This window comes from Puma concolor, chromosome C1 (genome assembly GCF_028749965.1).
Source record: "Puma concolor isolate L17-30 chromosome C1, mPumCon1.1.hap2, whole genome shotgun sequence".
Classification (NCBI taxonomy): Eukaryota; Metazoa; Chordata; class Mammalia; order Carnivora; family Felidae; genus Puma; species Puma concolor.
In genome coordinates, this window is record NC_141674.1 from 1,923,914 (window position 1) to 1,941,684 (window position 17,771).

Genomic DNA, 17,771 nt, shown 5'->3' on the forward strand with positions numbered 1-17,771 from the left:
AGTTTGCATTGCAAATCCTGACTTTATCTGGCTCAAGGCAGCCCTGTGATGGGGAGGGTGGGGTGTGTGATTTCCCTTTTGACATCACTGGGCGCTTCTGGGATCACTTTGATCATTGGGAGAATCTACACTGGAGGAGGAAATTTCGTCCGTCTGTCCTCAGAAACTGTCCAGGGGACAGCCCCCCACCCCCCGCGCCTCCACCAAAAGACAAGGACTCCACCCCACCCCCACCCCGGCAGGGTGAATCCAAAGCACCGGCTGCCCACCCGGGGTGAGCTCCCCTTCGGGACCAGCCCCAGGCGTGCGCCCCTTCGTGTGCCCCTGGAGGCCCCTCGAGGGCAGGAGGAGGGAGGGAGGGCTGCCGGGGTGCTGCAGAGTAGAGACAATCAAACCAGACGACCTCGGGACGCTTCCTTTTAAGCCCTTGCCCGAGATTACCTAAAATCACTCAGAATGTGTTTCAAAGCCCTGATTCTCGGGGAAAGGAAGACCCCTTAGCGTGACTGACAGTCTGTTTCCTGGAGGGAAGGTCAGCCCACCTGCCGGCCCAGTGTCCTCAGCTAATGGCTTCTCCAGGCTTAGAGGTCTTTGCCTGAGGTTGGAAGGTGCCAGAAAACACATGCTCGTCTCTGAAAGCTCCGGCAGGTGGGGGGCACGGGGCGCAGTTTGGGCTGGACGGACGTAAACCTGGGCTTGGGGTGAGGGGCTGCTCCTTGCAACCATGCCAGCGCCTTGCCCACGGTCCCCCCAGGACCCGGGTCACGGTCTGGCACGGGCCTTCGCAGTCTGGCCAGCGGGCTCCCGGAGGGACACGCGCCTCTCCAGCCGCAGCTCCTAGTTCTGATTTTTAGGGCTGGATTTCAAAACTCTCGCTTCGCTTCCCTTCCCCCTGCTTTTACAAATACCCAGAGTATGTCCCCCTGTGATGTCCGGTCCCGGGAAGGACCCTGCGCCTGCCCCCACCCTGTTACCGCGCCTCCGCCTGGCTGGCTTCCCTCGGGTGAGGGTGACCGGGGGTCCTCTCGAGGCCCTCGCTGCATGCTGCCGGGCCACCGGTCATTCCTGGTTGCAGCCAGTGCCATGGCTGTGATGTTCCACAGCCAGGCCATAAATTTCGCTAGCCACTTGTCAGCTTATTTACAAGGCAAACCCCAGCTGCTCAGAGGACACTGATCCCCCGAAGCCCAGGGCTCCCTGCTCCCCTAAATTTCAAATGGGCTTCTCTATCCAGGCCATTGGTTTAGATTGGAACCAGGAGAGGGCCACACTCAGGGCTCTCTGTGGCCAAATCCAATGTATGGCTCCCCTCTGCCCCCCTCCCCGGCCCCACAGCGGGTGGAGAGAGAGCTCGGTTTCCAGTAACGAGACAATCCCATCCAACCCCGTGTCTGACCGAGGGTGCGCCCTGGCCTGGTGGGTCAGGTGGAAGCTGTCAAAGTTTCCTGCATTTCCAAAGAGATGAGAAGGGTGCCGCGTGCGGGTGTGTGTGAGCGCACGCGTAGACAGGCCCCGGGGAGGCCTGTTGTGTGGCCAGGGGGCAGGTGCCCAGCCAGCATGGCCTCGTACTGGGTCCTTCCTGAGCAATCGCCCTGAAAGCAGGATGGTCGCCTGGGGACCTGTCAGCATCGGGGGCAAGGAGACGTCTGTGACAGTGAGATGGTGTGTCCAGAGATGTAAAAGCTCTCCTTCCTGGGCCATCCTGAGGGGGAGCCCAGGGCACCCCAGCACTGCTGACCCAGCCGCGTGAAGGGCTCAAGCCTCAGTCCCTGTGCAGCTCACGCACAACAGCGCTGGCGCCCGTGTGGGCTTCCAGGATGGCGGGTCCACGCTGGGGCCAGCGGACATCGTGAGGCGTGGGAGGAGAGGCTGTGACCAATCCGCGTGCTTCCAGAGGCCCAGAGGCGGCTTAGCCAGCCCAACAGGGAAGAAGCCGCCAGGCCAGTCCTGGGCTGAGGGGCAGAGAAGGCTGAAGGTCACTCAGGAGTTCACCAGGGACGGCGGCCCAAGCCGCTCACGTAAAGATCACGAATGGCTCCTTGCCCGCCGACCGTGGAGGACGCCAGAGTCGGCGAAGCCTCGGCCAAGAAGCTTCAGACACCGAATGAGAGAAGCTCCAAAATCGTACCGTGGGAGACCGGGGTCCCCTCTGATGGGGACTCGCCCTGTTTGCCGTGCGTCCGTCCTCAGACCCCCAGGGGCCGTGAGGCAGGAAGTGGGCTCCCCTGGACGGCTTCATCAAGCTGTCCCTGGGAGCAGGGACAGCTCCGCTCCCGGGCACAGTGCTATCCGCCCGGGGGCTCAGGCAGGAGGCTCCAGCTGCCGGCGGGGGCCTAAAGCTTCCTGCCTCGGGCCCCCCCCCCCAAGTGCACTGTGATGGCCAGACTGCCTGGGCAGGTGTCAAACGTCAGCCGGGCAGGGCAGTGCCCTCAGTGCTCTCAGCCGGGCAGGGCAGTGCCGTGAAGGCCGGCCTCACAGCCTGCCGGCCCGGCCCCGGGTGGGAGGCTGAGGTTTCGGAGGCACCCTCGGGCACGACTCGGTTCCCGTGGCCCAGGGCACGTGAGCGTATTCTATGTTGGAGCGATGGAGGGGGGAGGGGCCTCCTGTGGGAACACCACGCTGCCACACTCAGGACAGGTCCCTGGCACCTCCAGCCGCACCCTCCGGAAGAACACACACCTCCATCGCGTGCCCTGCTGGGACCTGCTGGGAAGACGGCTCCTGAGAGACTCGGGGGGGGGTGGGGGGGGGGGCACTGCCTCCTGCCCCCTGCAGAAGCTGTTTGTTTCCAAGACGACCGGGAAATAAACTAGCCTGCGGACAATGTTGCAAGTGTTCACAGCCTCTGACACCGGAAGCATCCCTGGAGGCCTTCTGAGGACCAGGCGCGCACACACATGCACGTGCACTCCTGCACACGGACGCTCGCGCGTGCACACACCTGCACATGGGCACACACACATGTGCACCTGAACACGACTGCATCAGGTCCCCTCTGCTCGGACTTCCGCCACCAGGAGGCGCCGGTGCGGCTCTGCAGACGTGTGGTGGCGGCTGTCGGGCCACCCTCCCTCCAGCTCCAGCTCGGCCGCTGTTTCTGGCTTCTGGGTGTGGATATTTCCCTCAACTGGGAGAATAGCCTCCCTTTCCTGCCCTCGGGGCCTGCGAGCAAAGGCCGCGCCCGCCCCAGGCCCCCACACCGAGGGGGCACCGCTCAGGTCACGGACACTCTGAGGGACCCGACTGAGGCGCCGGTGGAGGGAGCGTCGTTCTCGGATTTTTTCAGTGCTCCGCCCGGGCCCGCGATCACCGTCCGCAGAGGGGCAGGGACGCGAGGCGATCGCGTGCGGCCCGCGGAACCCTCGCGGTCCGTGTCAGGGAGGCGGGGGACGGCCTCTGGGGAAGTTGGGGCAGCCCCCGGCCCCCAGTTAGTGAATTGGCACGCGAGGCCCCACGTGCCCGCAGACCCACTAAAAGGCGGCGGGGTCCAGGCCAGCTCTCCCCATACCAGAGTTGGGGGGGGGGGGGTCTCTTCGCCTTCTCTCCGACGGGAGGAAGGTGGCCGGGAGCAGGATGCAGGCTCCTCCTTGGGGGGGGGACCGGGGCAAAGCATCGAGAGGCTTCCATGGTGCTCGGCTGCCCCCTTGAGGCTGCTGGGAGTGCGGCCCTCGGGCAGCGGGGAGGGGGGACCCGGGTGCACCGGCGGCCCGGCCCAGGGGGCCCCCTGCGGCAGCACCGGGTGGGTCCCCACCGCCCGCCCCCCTGCCCCGCCTGCCAGGAGGCGGGGGCGGGGCGTCTGCGAGGCTGCGGGGCGGGGCTTCTCTGAGGCGCGCGTGTCTTCCAGGTGTAAGTACTGCGACCGCTCCTTCAGCATCTCCTCCAACCTGCAGCGGCACGTCCGGAACATCCACAACAAGGAGAAGCCCTTCAAGTGCCACCTGTGCAACCGCTGCTTCGGGCAGCAGACCAACCTGGACCGGCACCTCAAGAAGCACGAGCACGAGCACGCCCCAGGTGGGCTGTGGGCATGGGGTGGGGGTGGGGGGAGGGAAGGAGGAGGAGGGAGAAGACAGGGAAGGGGAGGGGGAAGGGGAGAGGAGAAGACAGGGGAGGGGTGGGGGAGAAGGAGAGGAGAAGACAGGGGAGAGGAGGGGAGAGAGAAGGGGGAGGGGGAGGGGAGGAGGGGAGAGACGGGAGGGAGAGGAAGGGGAGGGGAGGGCTCAGCTGAGGGATGCTCTTTCTCTGATGCTCCCCCCCCCCCCCCCCCCCCCGTCCCCACAGTGAGCCAGCACTCCGGGGTCCTCACAAACCACCTGGGGACCAGTGCCTCCTCCCCCGCGTCCGAGTCAGACAACCATGCACTTTTAGACGAGAAAGAGGACTCCTATTTCTCTGAAATCAGAAACTTTATTGCCAATAGTGAGATGAACCAAGCATCAACGCGAACAGACAAACGGTAAGAAGTCCGTTCCGGACCCCAAGCCCACCTGCGTGGCCACGCCCAGAGCAGGGGCACCCCACCCAGCCCCAAGTCTCCATGAGTAGGGGCCCGCAGCGCAGGGTGAGACCGACGGGCACCGTTGTGGCCCGGGTCTGCCCCCTGCACGTGGCGGGGGGTGGGGGGGGCTTCGGCCAGGGGGTCCCCTCCCACCTTCGTCTCTGGTGGTGACAGTAAGCACCCGGGCTGAGGGTGCGCGCCGTGTGCTTACAGCCGCACCGAGCTGCCGGCGTGCTTTGGCTTGGGCGTCACGGGCGTGCCGCGGAGCACAGGCCAGGTGAGGGCTCTGGCGTGAGTTCTGCCGTGGATGTGAGAGTCTACGACATTTCTGTGGAGTCCGAGGCACTGCAGGTTTCCAAACAGGAGCGCCGCCCCTTTAAACACACACACGCACACGTGTGCACACACGAAGTCACACGTGCATGTGCACGCGTATGCACACATACACGCATGCACATGGCGACACACGTGTGTGTACATGTATGCACACACGTACATACGTGTGCACATGCAAACCCATGCACACATGTCTGCATCTGCATGAAATCAGACACGTGCACACATGTACACACATACCCGCAAATATATGCACATGCGCGGACACGTGAACACATGTGCATATGGATATACACACATGAAGTTACCCACATGCTTACCTACACACATGTGTATATTTACACACATATACACATGTACACACATACGTACACACCACATATATACATGCACATGCACACAGATGCACACACTCATGCACATGCACACACACTCGTACGCACATGCACACCACATATATACATGCACATGCACGCACAATGCACATACACACACACACACGTACGTGCATACACACACATTTCATACGCACATGCACACGGTCGCAGAAAAATGGCAGAATTCAGATTTGAGATGTGGAGGGTGTACTGCACAACCCTGGATCCCAAGGCTCACGGTGTGGCATTTACTCTGGGGGTCCCTTCTGGAAGGACCCGTCAGACCCCCAGGAAGACATTCTCCTTGCATAAAAGCTGGGGCCAGACCAGCCGGCAGAAAACCAGAGACGCTGCAAACTTCAAGTGGCCTTGGGGTGCGAGCCCCTAATTCTGCAGAGGAGGAAGACAGCCCGGTGAAGTGGGGGGGGGGGGGCTGCTCCAGCCACAAAGCCGGACTGGAACCTGGGCCCAGAGCCCTGGCCCTTAGGCTGGCCACAGGAGGGCCACCCAAGACAGAGGCCGACGAAGAGCCTACAAGGGCTTGTCAGTGGCATCCACCACCGGGTGGGCGGCCATGCCAGGGTGAGCCCAGGAGCGCCGGGAAGACCTTCACGTCTAGAGCCCAGGTGGCCCAGCTCTTTGCCGTGAGGACCAGAAACCCGGCAGGACAGAGGGGAGAGGAGACGGCATCACCCTAACCTTCTCCACGGAGCGTCTCAACCGGGGCTTCCCGTCCAGCCCCTGCGGGAGGGGCAGGAGGCGAGGCTCAGACAGAGAAGACTGGGCCCCACGTCCCTCAGAAAGCCCGGGGCGGAGCTGGCCACAGACCCAGGCCCTCGGATGGCCTGTCCTGCTGAGACCCTGTCCCCGGGAGCTGGGGAACCTCCAGGAGATGTCCCACATCATCGCCAGAAGTGAGAACCACGATCACAGTTGACACGAAGCCACCACCCTGCGTCAAGTGCTGAGACGTTGGCGGTTCTGTGTGGGGCCGACGCTGACATTCTCGGGTTCTCGTCCGGAACCAGTTTCCTTCTCTTGATCGTCAAGGAGAATCTAGGGATGCCAGGCTCCCTGGCCCCAGAAGCCCTTAAATACCTGGGCTGAACTGTGTCCCCCGCCAAATCCTGACCCCTAGTACCTCAGAACGTCACCTCGTTTGGAGATAGGGTCTTTACCGATGTAATTGGTTAAGATGAGGTCACCAGGGTGGCTCCCAGTGCCACGCGATGTCGTGAAAGAAGAGATTAGGGCACAGAACACACGGGGAGAAGCCGTGTCATGTAGCAGAGATGGGAGATGGGGAGATACACCTACAGCCATCGGGCGCCACGGATCGCCTGCCAAACGCCAGCGGCTGCGGGAGGCCCGGACAGTTGTCCCTGAGCCTCAGAAGGAACCAGGCCCGCCTGCACCCGGGTCTCAGACTCCAGCCTCCAGAACCAGGAGAGTCCGGGCTCCAGTTGTGCAAGCCCAGCCCCGGCGCTGGGTCACGGTGGCCCCGGGACGTCACCTGCCACAGGTGCCCGCTCTGTCTGAAGCTGACGCCGGCCTGCGGGACCCCATCCTCTGTCCCTGCTGCCCCCCACTGAGTGCTCCTGGTGGATACAGGCCTCCTGCGTGGGGCTGCGGTCCCTGCTCCCAAACAGAGGGGCCCATATATAGAAACTGCAAAGCACTCTTAACTCCGATTAGACATGCACAGGGCCACCTGCTGAACACAGTCCCAGTCCCGGCCCCCAAGACAGCCACCTGCGCGGTTCATCCCACCCTCACACCGCCGAGGGGGCACAGGCTCCGAGATGGCAAGGTCACCCACCAGAGAGCCAGGGACAAAGGCAAGACCCGGGTCCCGGCCCGTGTCACTTGGCTCCAGAGCCCTTGCCCCTGGCGGATGGATGCGTGCCTGGTGACAGTGCGAGGGGCCATCGAGAAGGGAGACGTCAAGGGTTCTGCACGTCCGGGAAGGCCGGTCACGTGTCAGCATCTTATACTTCCTCCGGGAAAGGCAAGGATGGAAAATGGGCAGGGCCAACAGCCTGGAGATCGGGGACCTCCCGGCCCAGTCTGTCTGCACAGATCCCTGAGTGTGGAGGCCAGCAGTCACTCGGAAGTGGCACCCCCTCTACCTGATGCCCAGACCAGGACCCCGGTCTCCCCTGACATCAGTGGATGGATTCCTGTGGGCCATGTGAGCTCCAGGAGGAACGGGGTCTGGGGGCTCTGAACTCCGGCCCAGACGTGGGCTCAGGAGGCGTCTGCCCAGCCTCCCCCTCCCCCTCCACGCTGGACACCTGCCAACATCTTCAGAAAGAAACGAGAAGGCTCACCATTGCTCAGCTTGGGTTTTTTCCTTTTTTTTTTTTTTTTTTAAGTTTTTATTTATTTTGAGAGAGAGAGAGAGAGAGAGAGCAGGGGAGGGGCAGAGAGAGAGGGAGAATTCCACACAGCAGACCTGCCTTGGGGCTTGAACCCGTGAACGTTGAGACCAAGACCTGAGCCAAGATCAAGAGATCAAGAGTCAGACGAGTCAGGCTGAACCACCCAGGTCCCCTGGGTGTTTTCCTCTTAATAACGAGGATCCAGAGTGGAAAAGTGTCACCCAGCCAGAGTCACTAGGAGGGAGATGTGGGGTCTGGGCTGCAGGAGGGAGGCCATCGGCCTCCGAAACAAACTCGTCTGGGTGGGTTTCCCTGGCTGACAGCAGCTCAGCCCCCACCCTACGGATCCCTAGGCCCCCAGAGCCTCTGTCGGCAGAGGCCCCCTCACTCTGGGTTGCCAGTGTCCCTGTGTCCTCGTGGCTGGCCAGGAGGAGCCAGCAAGGGTCGATCAGCAAACCTCCCCAAGGGTACCCCTTGTGCAGTGCCCAACCCCGGCTCCAGCGCCCAAGACCCCTGTCCCCGCTAGACTGGTCGTGGCCTCCCTCCCTGACGCGCGCATCCTGAATCCCTGCTCTCGCCCTTGCCACACCCTCGCTCGCTCCTCAAGGGGCTGTTGAGGCCGAGGGTTCCGACAATGCAGGCTCTTTCCACGGGGGGGTGAAGACGGCCATGGGGGGAGAGCCGACCGGAGCCCAGTCGGAGGCCTTGTGGGCCCCGGGGCTAACTCCCTCCCCTGTCCCTTCAGGCCGGAGGTCCAGGACCTGGACGGCAACTCCCAGTGTCCGGGCCTGGCCAGCGGGAAGCCGGAGGATGTGGAGGAGGAGGAGGAGGAAGAGGAGGAGGAGGACGACGACAGTCTGGCGGGGAAGTCCCAGGACGACACCGTGTCCCCCACGCCCGAACCCCAGGGTGCCTATGAGGACGAGGAGGACGAGGATCCGCCCACCTCCCTGGCCGTGGGCTTCGAACACACGCGAAGGTGGGGGCCACGCCCGGGCAGCCGGACCTGCTAGGGCCCGGGCCAGGGAGGGGCCTGAACATCGTGCGGGCGACCTCGCTCTCAGGCCACCCGAGGCCCCAGCATCCTCCTGGTTGGGTTCACCCCGGTTCCCAGCAGGTGTCTCCACCGCGGTGGGAGGTTCCACCTACAGGCTGCGAGGCCCAGCCCGAGGCAGGGGGTCAGGGGCTGGCCCGCCCCCTCCCACACACACTTCCCAAGCCTGGGGGGCGGCGGCAGGCACGCTCCCGAGCTGAGCGGGAGCTGGTCCGTAGCGACACGGCCTCCGTCCCGCGGCCGGGGCAGTGGCGTCTGGCCTCCGGCAGGCTGAGCACTGGCGGTTTGCAAGCAGGGCAGCACTCCAGACGGTCCTGGGGGAGCCCTGCAGGGACTGCCCGTTTCCCCTCGCCCCTGGGTCCTGGGAGCGGGAGTCCCCGCGCCCTCCAGAGCGGCCCCCCGATCTGTCCTCCGTCCCCAGAGCCCCGGGCGCCCCCCCCCCTGCTGCTTGTGGTGTGTGCACGCCCTCGCCCCCTCCGGTGGCCTCCGTCCGTGGCCCTCCTGCATCTGTGTGGCTTCTGTCCAGGTGTCGACGTGTCTGTGTGTCCGTCTCCTTGTGCATGTGGCTCGCGGAGGTGCCATGGCGTGCATGCAGGCACGGAGCCGGCCGTGGGGCATCAGAGAGGCGGCCAGAGGCCAGACCAGCTAACGCCAGGCCCCCTCTCCCCGGTCATTGGTGCAGGTGTATTGAGGAGCAACCAGGCGGTCTGTTAGCTTTGGAGCCGATGCCGACTTTTGGGAAGGGGCTCGATCTGCGCAGAGCAGCTGAGGAAGCGTTTGAAGTTAAAGATGTGCTTAATCCCACCTTAGACTCTGAGGCTTTAAAGCAGACACTGTACAGGCAGGCTAAGAACCAGGTAGGTACCGAGCAGAGCCCCCCACCCCCGGCACCCCCAGGCCAGGTGGCAGGTGGCGGCCGTGCCTCCTCTCGTGGTGGCCATCCTGGGCCTGGGGCACGCCAGGACCGCTGTCCCGGGGCCCACTGCATCGGCTAGAGACGGCCAAGCCACCGCCCCTCCCCCGCGAGCAGGGGTGGGGCAGGGAGAGGTTGAGGCAGATGAATGGGAACCGGGCATTCCCGGACGCGTGGGTCGCTGCCCTCTTGTCCCCGGCGACAGGCGCCCGCGGCCGGGCGTCCAGCCTTGAAGCCGGGCAGGCCTTCCTCCCTCTCCGATTCAAGCACGAATGGCTGGCGGCCCAGGCTTCTCTTGAAGGAAGCCCCCTCTCACACAGCCACTCGTTCCACAATGGAGCTCCGGCAGGGTCAGCGAGGGCGTCAGGGTGGGCCTCGACCCCCCCTTCTGTAGCGCAGGCGGCCGCAGGGCCCCGCTTCCTGCTTTCATCCGTCTAGAGGAGCGGGGTCTCCGTCGGCCCACCCCTGAGTCTCGGCAAAAACCGTCTGCGTGTCTGTCTTTGTCTTTTTACTAATCCTGTCCAGAGTGTAAACCCGGGTGGGAGGAGGGTCGGCCTTCCCCCGCCCCGCTCTGCTCCGGATGGTCCCCAGGTCCCATTACCTCGTGCCCTGTGTCTTGCGGCAGAATTGTCCCGTGGGCCAGCCACGCCCCAGGCCCAGAAACGCGTCGGCGCCCAGCTCACACCAGCTGTGTGTCCGCTTCCCCGGGTCGCCCCGTGCCGTCCCCACGGTTGTCCAGACGGGCAGCCCCCAGGCCCACCGGTGCCCCCCAGACAGACACTGCCTCTTGTCGACCACCAGCAACTCCCAGGGCCCTCGAAAAAGTGGGGGTGGGGCAGGGGGAGCACCGCAAAGAGCCGAGGGGCCTCTGTGCACAGAGGCCAGCCAGGACCACGGCTTCTTGCCACTGTCTGCACGGGAGCCCAGCAGACACTCACCCCGCCACCTCCCACCACATCTTCCGCTTCCGGGCCCCAGGGGAGAGTCTGGATCTGCGCAAGGCTCAGCCCAGCCAGAGGGCAACGGGGGGCTAGGAAGGGGCCCTCTGGGATCTGCAGAACCCCAGCTCACGCAGCTCACCTGCCTGTTTTGTGTGTGTGTGTGTGTGTGTGTGTGTGTGTGCACGTGTGTCCTTGTCCTCTCCCCGGCCAGGCGTATGCAATGATGCTGTCCCTCTCCGAGGAGGCTCCTCTCCACACCTCTTCCCAGAGCCCTCTGGATGCCTGGTTAAACATCACGGGAGCCACACCAGAGTCCGGAGCCTTTAACCCCATCAACCACCTCTGACGGGCCCAGGACGGGCTGGGGTCTGAGTCCAAGCAAGGCATCGTGGGGCCCCGACGTCCCAACAGAAGTCCCGGCTGCGGGAGATGGAGAAGTGAGCCTTGGGGAGCGGCGTGGCCTGGGCCAGAGAGACCCCCCATCACCTGTGTGGATCACTCCTCAGCACCCCCCCCACACACACACACACACACTATGGTTCAGCTCTAACTTTTCCGGTGAAAACTCAGAACCCAGGAGTCGCTGAGCGGTCCTGGAGCCCCACCGTCTAAGAATTGGTCTCCGGAACAGCGTTCCAGAAATGGTACAACGCACGGCCGGCCACGTGCGGCTCGCGGGAGCTGCTCACGGAACCGACCCGCCGGGTGAGGGCGGGATTTCAATCCCAAACTGAAGCCAGCCGGGCCACTTTGGCACCCGCCTGGTGCCTCGGAAAGGAACGGACAGACACGGGTGTGCCCTGGAAAGGGAGATCGCCCCAACGATTTTTATAATGAGAATCACGAGAGTAACCCTTTTGGTAATCTTATTGACGACAGAGTCTATTTAAGCATGTGGTTTTAAAAATAGACAGTATTTTTTAAAGAATCGAAAAATGACTTGCAAATTGTTTTTTAAGAGTAATTTTGCATTGCTTTGAAATCTCAGCCTATTTGCAAGCCCACACTGGGAACTGGTACCGTGTTTGGGTGTGCTCTTTATACTGTAGATAACGGAGAAATTTTCTATCCCTGACCGTGTTTGTAAAGCCGTGATTCTGCCCCCCCCCCCACCACCCCAGCCCTGCGCAGAACCAAGGGGGCTGGGACCCTCCCCTGGGAGCAGTTTCAGACTGTACCTCGGAATTCTTAGAGGTGGTGTCCTGGGCTGGCCCAAGGCTGGGAGGTGTGTGTGGCATGTGAGTCGTGCCTGTGGCCCCCACCAAGACCCCCCCGATTGAACGGGGAAGGTGGGGGCCGCGGCTCTGGTCCCCTGTGCAAGGGTGGGCTTGGCATCCCACGCTCCTGCCCACACGGCCTGCGCATCAGCCACACCCACGCCGGCCACCCTGCCGAGGGGGGGCCCCGCTGGCCACACCGGGTCTCCAGCCCGACCCCCACCCGCACCGTCAGACGGACAAGGGGGAGAGTGGGCATCCCCCATGGCCGCCGTGGGGCGCGTTCTGCGGCTCCCCTGCCCGAGGCCGCCCGCCAGGCTCTGTGCCCGCGTGAGACCCGGGCTCCAGGACACGACCACCACCTCTGCTCCACGCGCGGCTTCCTGGCGGGCCGGCCCGGCACCAGAACGGAAGGGCATCCAGGTGGGACCTGCCTCGGGAGCAAAGACAGCACAGCCCGGTCGGGACGGGGCTGCTTCTCCACTCGGATGGGCTTTAAGTTATTCCCATAGGGGCCAATTTCAACTCATAATTTGTTTCCCTGATGGAATTTACCTGAATCTGTATATAACTTGTAATTTTTTCTAATTCATTTCTTTTCTTATTTTATTTCTTCCTTAACAGTATTTTGGCATTAGACATTCTTATTGTGAAGAAATATTGTTAATATAAGTATCTAGTGAAGGACCAAAACCGTGTATAAGGTTGTGTGTTGTGTGATTGATAACCAGGGAGCGGGGAGGTTTTAAATGTGCCAAATACCCCCGCGCCCCCCGACGGATCCTGCTGCCCCGTTTCCAGACAATCACGTGTTTTTGTTAAATTAGAGTCTCAGTTACCTTTGCATTTAAGACAAGTGTTCTATTTATTTCTTTTATTGTTTGGAAGAAAAAAAAAGTAAGAGTGTCCCAACAAGAGAAAAAGATCGCCCAAGTGGCCCTTAAAAAAGAATGTAGACGCAAGCGGTGAGGGCGCGGCCGCACCTGAGGACGGGGGTCTGGCGGGGGACGAGTCCTTGGCTCTGGCCCAGGGGCAGCAGGCAGGCCGGAGCAGCCGCGCCCCCGGGTCCCCCCCGCCACTCCAGGCCAGCGACAATCGTCTGTGTCGGCGCTGGAGGCCTGCGTGGGGCCCGCGGGCCCCGGCGAAAGGGTTCCCACCCCGCTCTCGGTCCACAGGAGGCGGCGAGACCCAGCCGGCCTCACGGGCGCCCAGGCCGCTCACACGCGTGTGCGGCTGGAAGGTGGCCGCGCTCCATGAAGAGCTGAGGCTTTGCAGGCGGGGCCCCCTCACCTCCTCACACGCACCCACCTCCACCCCGGGCCCGCCAGGCGTGGCGTGGGCTTTCCGATTTCCCCTCCCTCCGCGTCGGACCGTTTCGCAGAGCCGACCTCGGACATAAACGCCCACTTCTGTAAACCCAAATTACATTTCTTCTGCTAAAGAGTAAGGTGTGTGCTTTTTTTTGCGATATGCCTCTCTCCGCCCAAAAGAGGAAGTTTGGCCCGTGGAGACCTGAGTGCCTGTTCTCCGTGGTCCCAGATAAGGGGCGTTGTGTCCTTTCCGGCCAGTCCCGGCAGGCCTCTTTCTCTTTCCCTCCCTCCCAGCGCCCCAGCTGCACATCTTGAGTCCTTACCTTTGTCCCCCTGAGAACAGCTAGAGCACTAGCCCCATTTCTCCTAAACATTCAGTCCCGTGGGCCCAAGCACTTGACAGGTCTGGGGGGGGGGGTCTGTCCCTGGACCCCCGACAGAGTGACCATTTCCTCCCCACGCCTGGCACTTCTCCCCGCCCCAGACCACAGGGAGCTGCCCTCCCTGCGGTTCTCCATCTCCGGGCCACAGCACCAGCACGGGCCAATCAGGCCCAGCCCGGACGGTGGGGGGCCGGGGAGCCGGACGGCCAGAATTCTGAGACCCCAGCCTCAGGGCACGGCTGCAACAGGGGAACGGGCTGGCTGGCCAACGTGTCCTTGGGTGGTGGCCAGGGTCAGGCCCGTGCACTCGGGCACCACCGGGCCAGGGTCCTTCTGTCCAGCCTCGACGGTGTTCTTTCTTTGGACGATTGACATCCCCTAATGGAAATTCAGAAGGAAGCCTCCTTGCCCTGCCCTCCGTCCCTCAGACCTCGGCCGCCAGCGGCCGACGCCGTCCCACCCCACCCCCGCCGCTGCTCTCGGTCCCGGGACAATTGGGTAGGACGCATGGGGCTCCGATCCTTTGGCCAGACAGGGCCTTCATGAGTGGGCCCCAGAGACCCCCTGTTCTGAACCCAGGGGTGTGCACTCCTGCAGCCCGCCTGGGACCCCGGGTGCACATCAGCGGACAGGGTGAGCCCCGGCGGCCTTCCCGTCCGAGGCAGGAGCACAGCCGGTCTGCCCAGACCCTGAAAGGCCCAGCGCCTCCACGGCCCGAGCCTGGCCCCGGAAACTCGCAGGGCCCTCGGCCCTCTCTGTCCTAGCTGCTTCTTCAATGAGCGTTCGCAAAGCACTTGCCCAAATACGTGTCACCCGTGGTAGCCTTGAAGCCTCGAAGCACTGGATTGTGGTCCCCCGCCCCGTCCCCCCGTCCCTCGTCCCCCTGCCCAAGTGACTGAAATCTACTGAGCTGTATTTACTGTGCTGCCCGGGAGAGAGGCGAGGGGGCAGCGCCACCCAGGAGAGCCGGGTACCTCGCGCCCGGCCCGGCTAGGGTGGCGAGGCCGCGGCCGCTCCCGGTCGGTGGAGGTCAGCCGGGAATCAAAAGCCATGAAACTGTCTGTGCAGCAGCGAGCAATACTGTGACAAGACATTCCTGCGTGAGTCCAGGAGCCTTCCTTCCCTCCCTGCATTCCAGTTTTGTGGTGTTTTTCCTTTCTGTCCCCGATTCGTACTACGGCTTTGGGAAAAGAAAGAAAAGAAAACAAAGCAAAAGGCAGCTTGAGTTTCCAATCGTGCAATTCGCTCGTGAGCAGAGCACTTCCCAAGGTGTCTCTCGGTGTGTTTCCTACCGTCGGTGTTCCCGAGACGAGGGAAGCTGAGCCCCCGTGTCAGAACACATCACGTGTGCATATGTAACTGCTGGCAAGACGCCCCCCCCCCCCACTTGCCCTTGTTCCATTACAGATTCGGTTCAGTTTGTTTTCTGGGTTTTTGTTTCGTTTTTCTTTTAGAACTGTATAGTGTTGAAAAAGAAATCAAGTGTAAATGTCAGGCTTTCAGATAATGTTTTTTAAAAAAAAAAAAACCATTGAGAAGGAGGCAGGTGTGTGTCCCATGTCCCCCTGATTGTAAATTGCTTCTGTTACCAGTAAACCGTGCATGGCTCGTGTTTAGCGGTCATTACTGTGTCTGTTCGTGAAATTTTTATGAAAAGGAGAATTCCGTAGATGCACTTGTTGAATTACGTGATTAGGGTCTACGTCCTCCGGACTAGGAGCTCAGAACTGCTCACGCCAAAGCGCAGTTCTTAATCGACGCGGAAATCGCTGACGACCGTGAAGTCAAAGACACCCCGTGTAGCAAATCATCGAGAGTGATTCTGCAGATTTCGTTTTGATGCTTGTGATAAAGACAGATGTACTTGTGTCGAGAAACGTCTTTAAGATGAAGGCTAGAGCAGCCGATCGGAGGTTAATGCTGTAGAATAGGACTATATGTAATCTTTCCGATGCTACAATGAATTTATACATGAGATTGATACGCAATAAATCTGTGTGCTTTTCTAAGTCTCGGTGCCCGCGAGCTTCACTGAGGGGCAACAGAGGCCCCCGGGATGGGGAAGGACTCGGGGTCGGAGCGTGGCCAGCGGCAAGGCTCGCCAGCCTGGGTCAAGGGTCCCCGGGGACAGGCTGCGACACGTGCAAGGCCATCATCTCAACACCACCTCCAGGGCAGGTACCCTCGCTAGTCACATTTCCCAGAAAACAATCTCAGTGAAGGTGCCACCACTCTGGATGGCCCTGCGGTGAGAGTGATGATCTCCAGGCGGGCTCTCCCCTAAGTGCGTCTCCCCCGAGGCACTTTGGCCCCCAGGCCTGTCCACCTCCAGGCCTGTCTGCCTCCAGCTGCACCTGGGCCCCGAGCCGGCCACCGGGAACTCTTGTATGACGTCTCTTGGCGGTGGAGAAGCCCATCCCATAAGGCCAATCCTAAACACAGCCGTTCCTAAGACTGGACCTCCCCACTGACTAGCCCTCCCCACCGGCCAGCCCTCCACAGTGGCTATGCCTGCTGTCCTTGCTTGCACTGTCCCCAGTCGGGACCTGAGCCTGCCCACCAGGCGATGGCCAGGTAGACTGGGACTGAACAGATGTCTGGGGCTTCAGGGGGGCTCCTCGCCCCTCCTTTACATGCCCCCCACCTTCACCCGCTCAAGTGCAAGGTTCAGCCCCTAAATTCCGGGGACTCACAGCAGGAAGTCCGCCCGGTGGCCTCTCTCCTTCCACCAGAGCATGGAGTTGAGGCGGATAGCTTGCCTTGCACACTCAAGGAGCTGTCTCTCTAGCAGAACAGCCCCCACCCTCCCCAAGACGACACACGGCCCTCCCCAGGGGTGTGAGGCAGGAAGAAAACAAGATTTAATGTCCAACAGACGAACTGGGGGACGATGCCTTCCCCCTGGCAGCTGTAGAAGGGTCTGGTCCAGAGTTTCCCCGCAACCTCTCGGCCCCCTGGGACTCACAGAGGCCCCTGCGCCTGTTCCCTGGTCAGAAATCACCACTTGCACTGGATTTGGGGCTGCAGAGATGGGAAATGTCAGGACTCGCCTCTCAATCCCCAAGGCCTAGCCTGAACACTCTCTCGGTAGAAGATGGGCTGCACACGTGGACGCGTAGATGGGTGGATGGACGGACGGATAGACGATTTGCTATAAGGACCCTCACCGCAGGCAAGTTCCCACATGGATTCTGGGAACAGCAGTGCCTCTGAGGGGCCCGAACGGGCTCTGACGGGAGCGATGGGGAGAGGAGGCCTGGGGTCCCTGCCACGGCAGTGCTGGTAGCCACAAAAGGGAAGAAACAAAAGTTGATCTTGAAACAAGATCCCCGGACCCAAATCTGGGGCATTGAGCCTCTGCATTCTCTTAATACCTTCAAGTGGAGTGTGTTTCCCCAGGGAGGCGTCGCTTGGGGGAAGCGTTTGAATGTTTCCAGGTCATTTTCCCCCCAGATGTGACTGATGAGGTGTCTGTGAGGTCTTGACCCCGATGGTCAGATGCGGGGTTCACCCCAGAGCTCCAGGCGAGGAGGCAGCACGAGAGGCCTGTCTCTGGGGGACACACTTCCGTTCTCGGAGGACAGATCATGCGAATCATGAGTCTGATGAATGGCTGTGCTTCCAAGTTACTCCAGCGACAGAGTGACAGTGTCCAGGGCCCCCCACCGCGGCCCTTCCCGGAGCTCGCCGCCCCGGGGCTCCAGTGCCTCCCGTCCTTGTCCAGCCTGGCAACCTTTCTCCTCGTTCGCCCTGAGGGGAGAGGAAAATCCAAGCCACGAGGGAGCTATCTGATAATAGCCCTGTTGTCGGGGCGCCCGGAGGAAGGGAGAGCGGAGAGGACCAGCCGCTGACAAGCGGACTTTGTCTCTGCAACCCAGCTCCTTGCACAAAAGACGGGGGAAAAGGCAGGGGGTGGGGGGCAAGAATCAACTGGAGAAACATGTGTCAATGAGGAATCTGTTTTCTGGGAAAAGAGATGCTTTTGAAATTGCCCTCAGATTCATCTGGGGCCAAGCGAGCCTGTTGCTTATTTGCAGAGAAGCTATTTTGAGAATCGTTAACCTTCTTTCTCGCGGCAGCGAATGTCTTCCCCAAACCGAGACGTGTCCTCATTTGGGGCAAAATGGCCCGACGCAAGGTGGCTTTCGTGGGGTCCGAGGAGCCGGGCGGGGTTCTGGCGTGGGAAGGGACTTGCAGTCACCAGCCAGGATCGCAGTCTCTGTGAAGGAAAAGGCACCTGTGCTCACCGTAGCCGGCAACGTCTTCCACACGGCTTATTCTGGATTCAGGAAAGGGAAGTCAGAGTCAGCTCCAGGGTCCAGGGCAGAAGAGGATAGAATTCTAAGGTTACAAGAAGGGGG

The 17,771-nt window shown here is 61.7% G+C and overlaps 1 protein-coding gene across 6 annotated transcripts in view; it reads left to right on the forward strand.

Annotated features, from left to right (window-relative positions):
- Window positions 1-15,419, forward strand: part of PRDM16 (PR/SET domain 16) — a 312,652-nt gene extending 297,233 nt beyond the window's left edge. For 5 of the 6 annotated variants that reach the window (XM_086715463.1, XM_086715465.1, XM_086715464.1 and 2 more), the window contains 5 exons: window positions 3,845-4,014; window positions 4,282-4,456; window positions 8,338-8,571; window positions 9,329-9,503; window positions 10,712-15,419. In XM_086715463.1, the coding sequence (XP_086571589.1) occupies window positions 3,845-4,014; window positions 4,282-4,456; window positions 8,338-8,571; window positions 9,329-9,503; window positions 10,712-10,846 (889 nt within the window). In that variant the 3' untranslated portion in view covers window positions 10,847-15,419. The remainder of the gene's footprint in view (window positions 1-3,844; window positions 4,015-4,281; window positions 4,457-8,337; window positions 8,572-9,328; window positions 9,504-10,711) is intronic. The other variant, XM_086715467.1, reaches the window with a different exon arrangement.
- The last annotated feature ends 2,352 nt before the right edge of the window (window positions 15,420-17,771 follow it).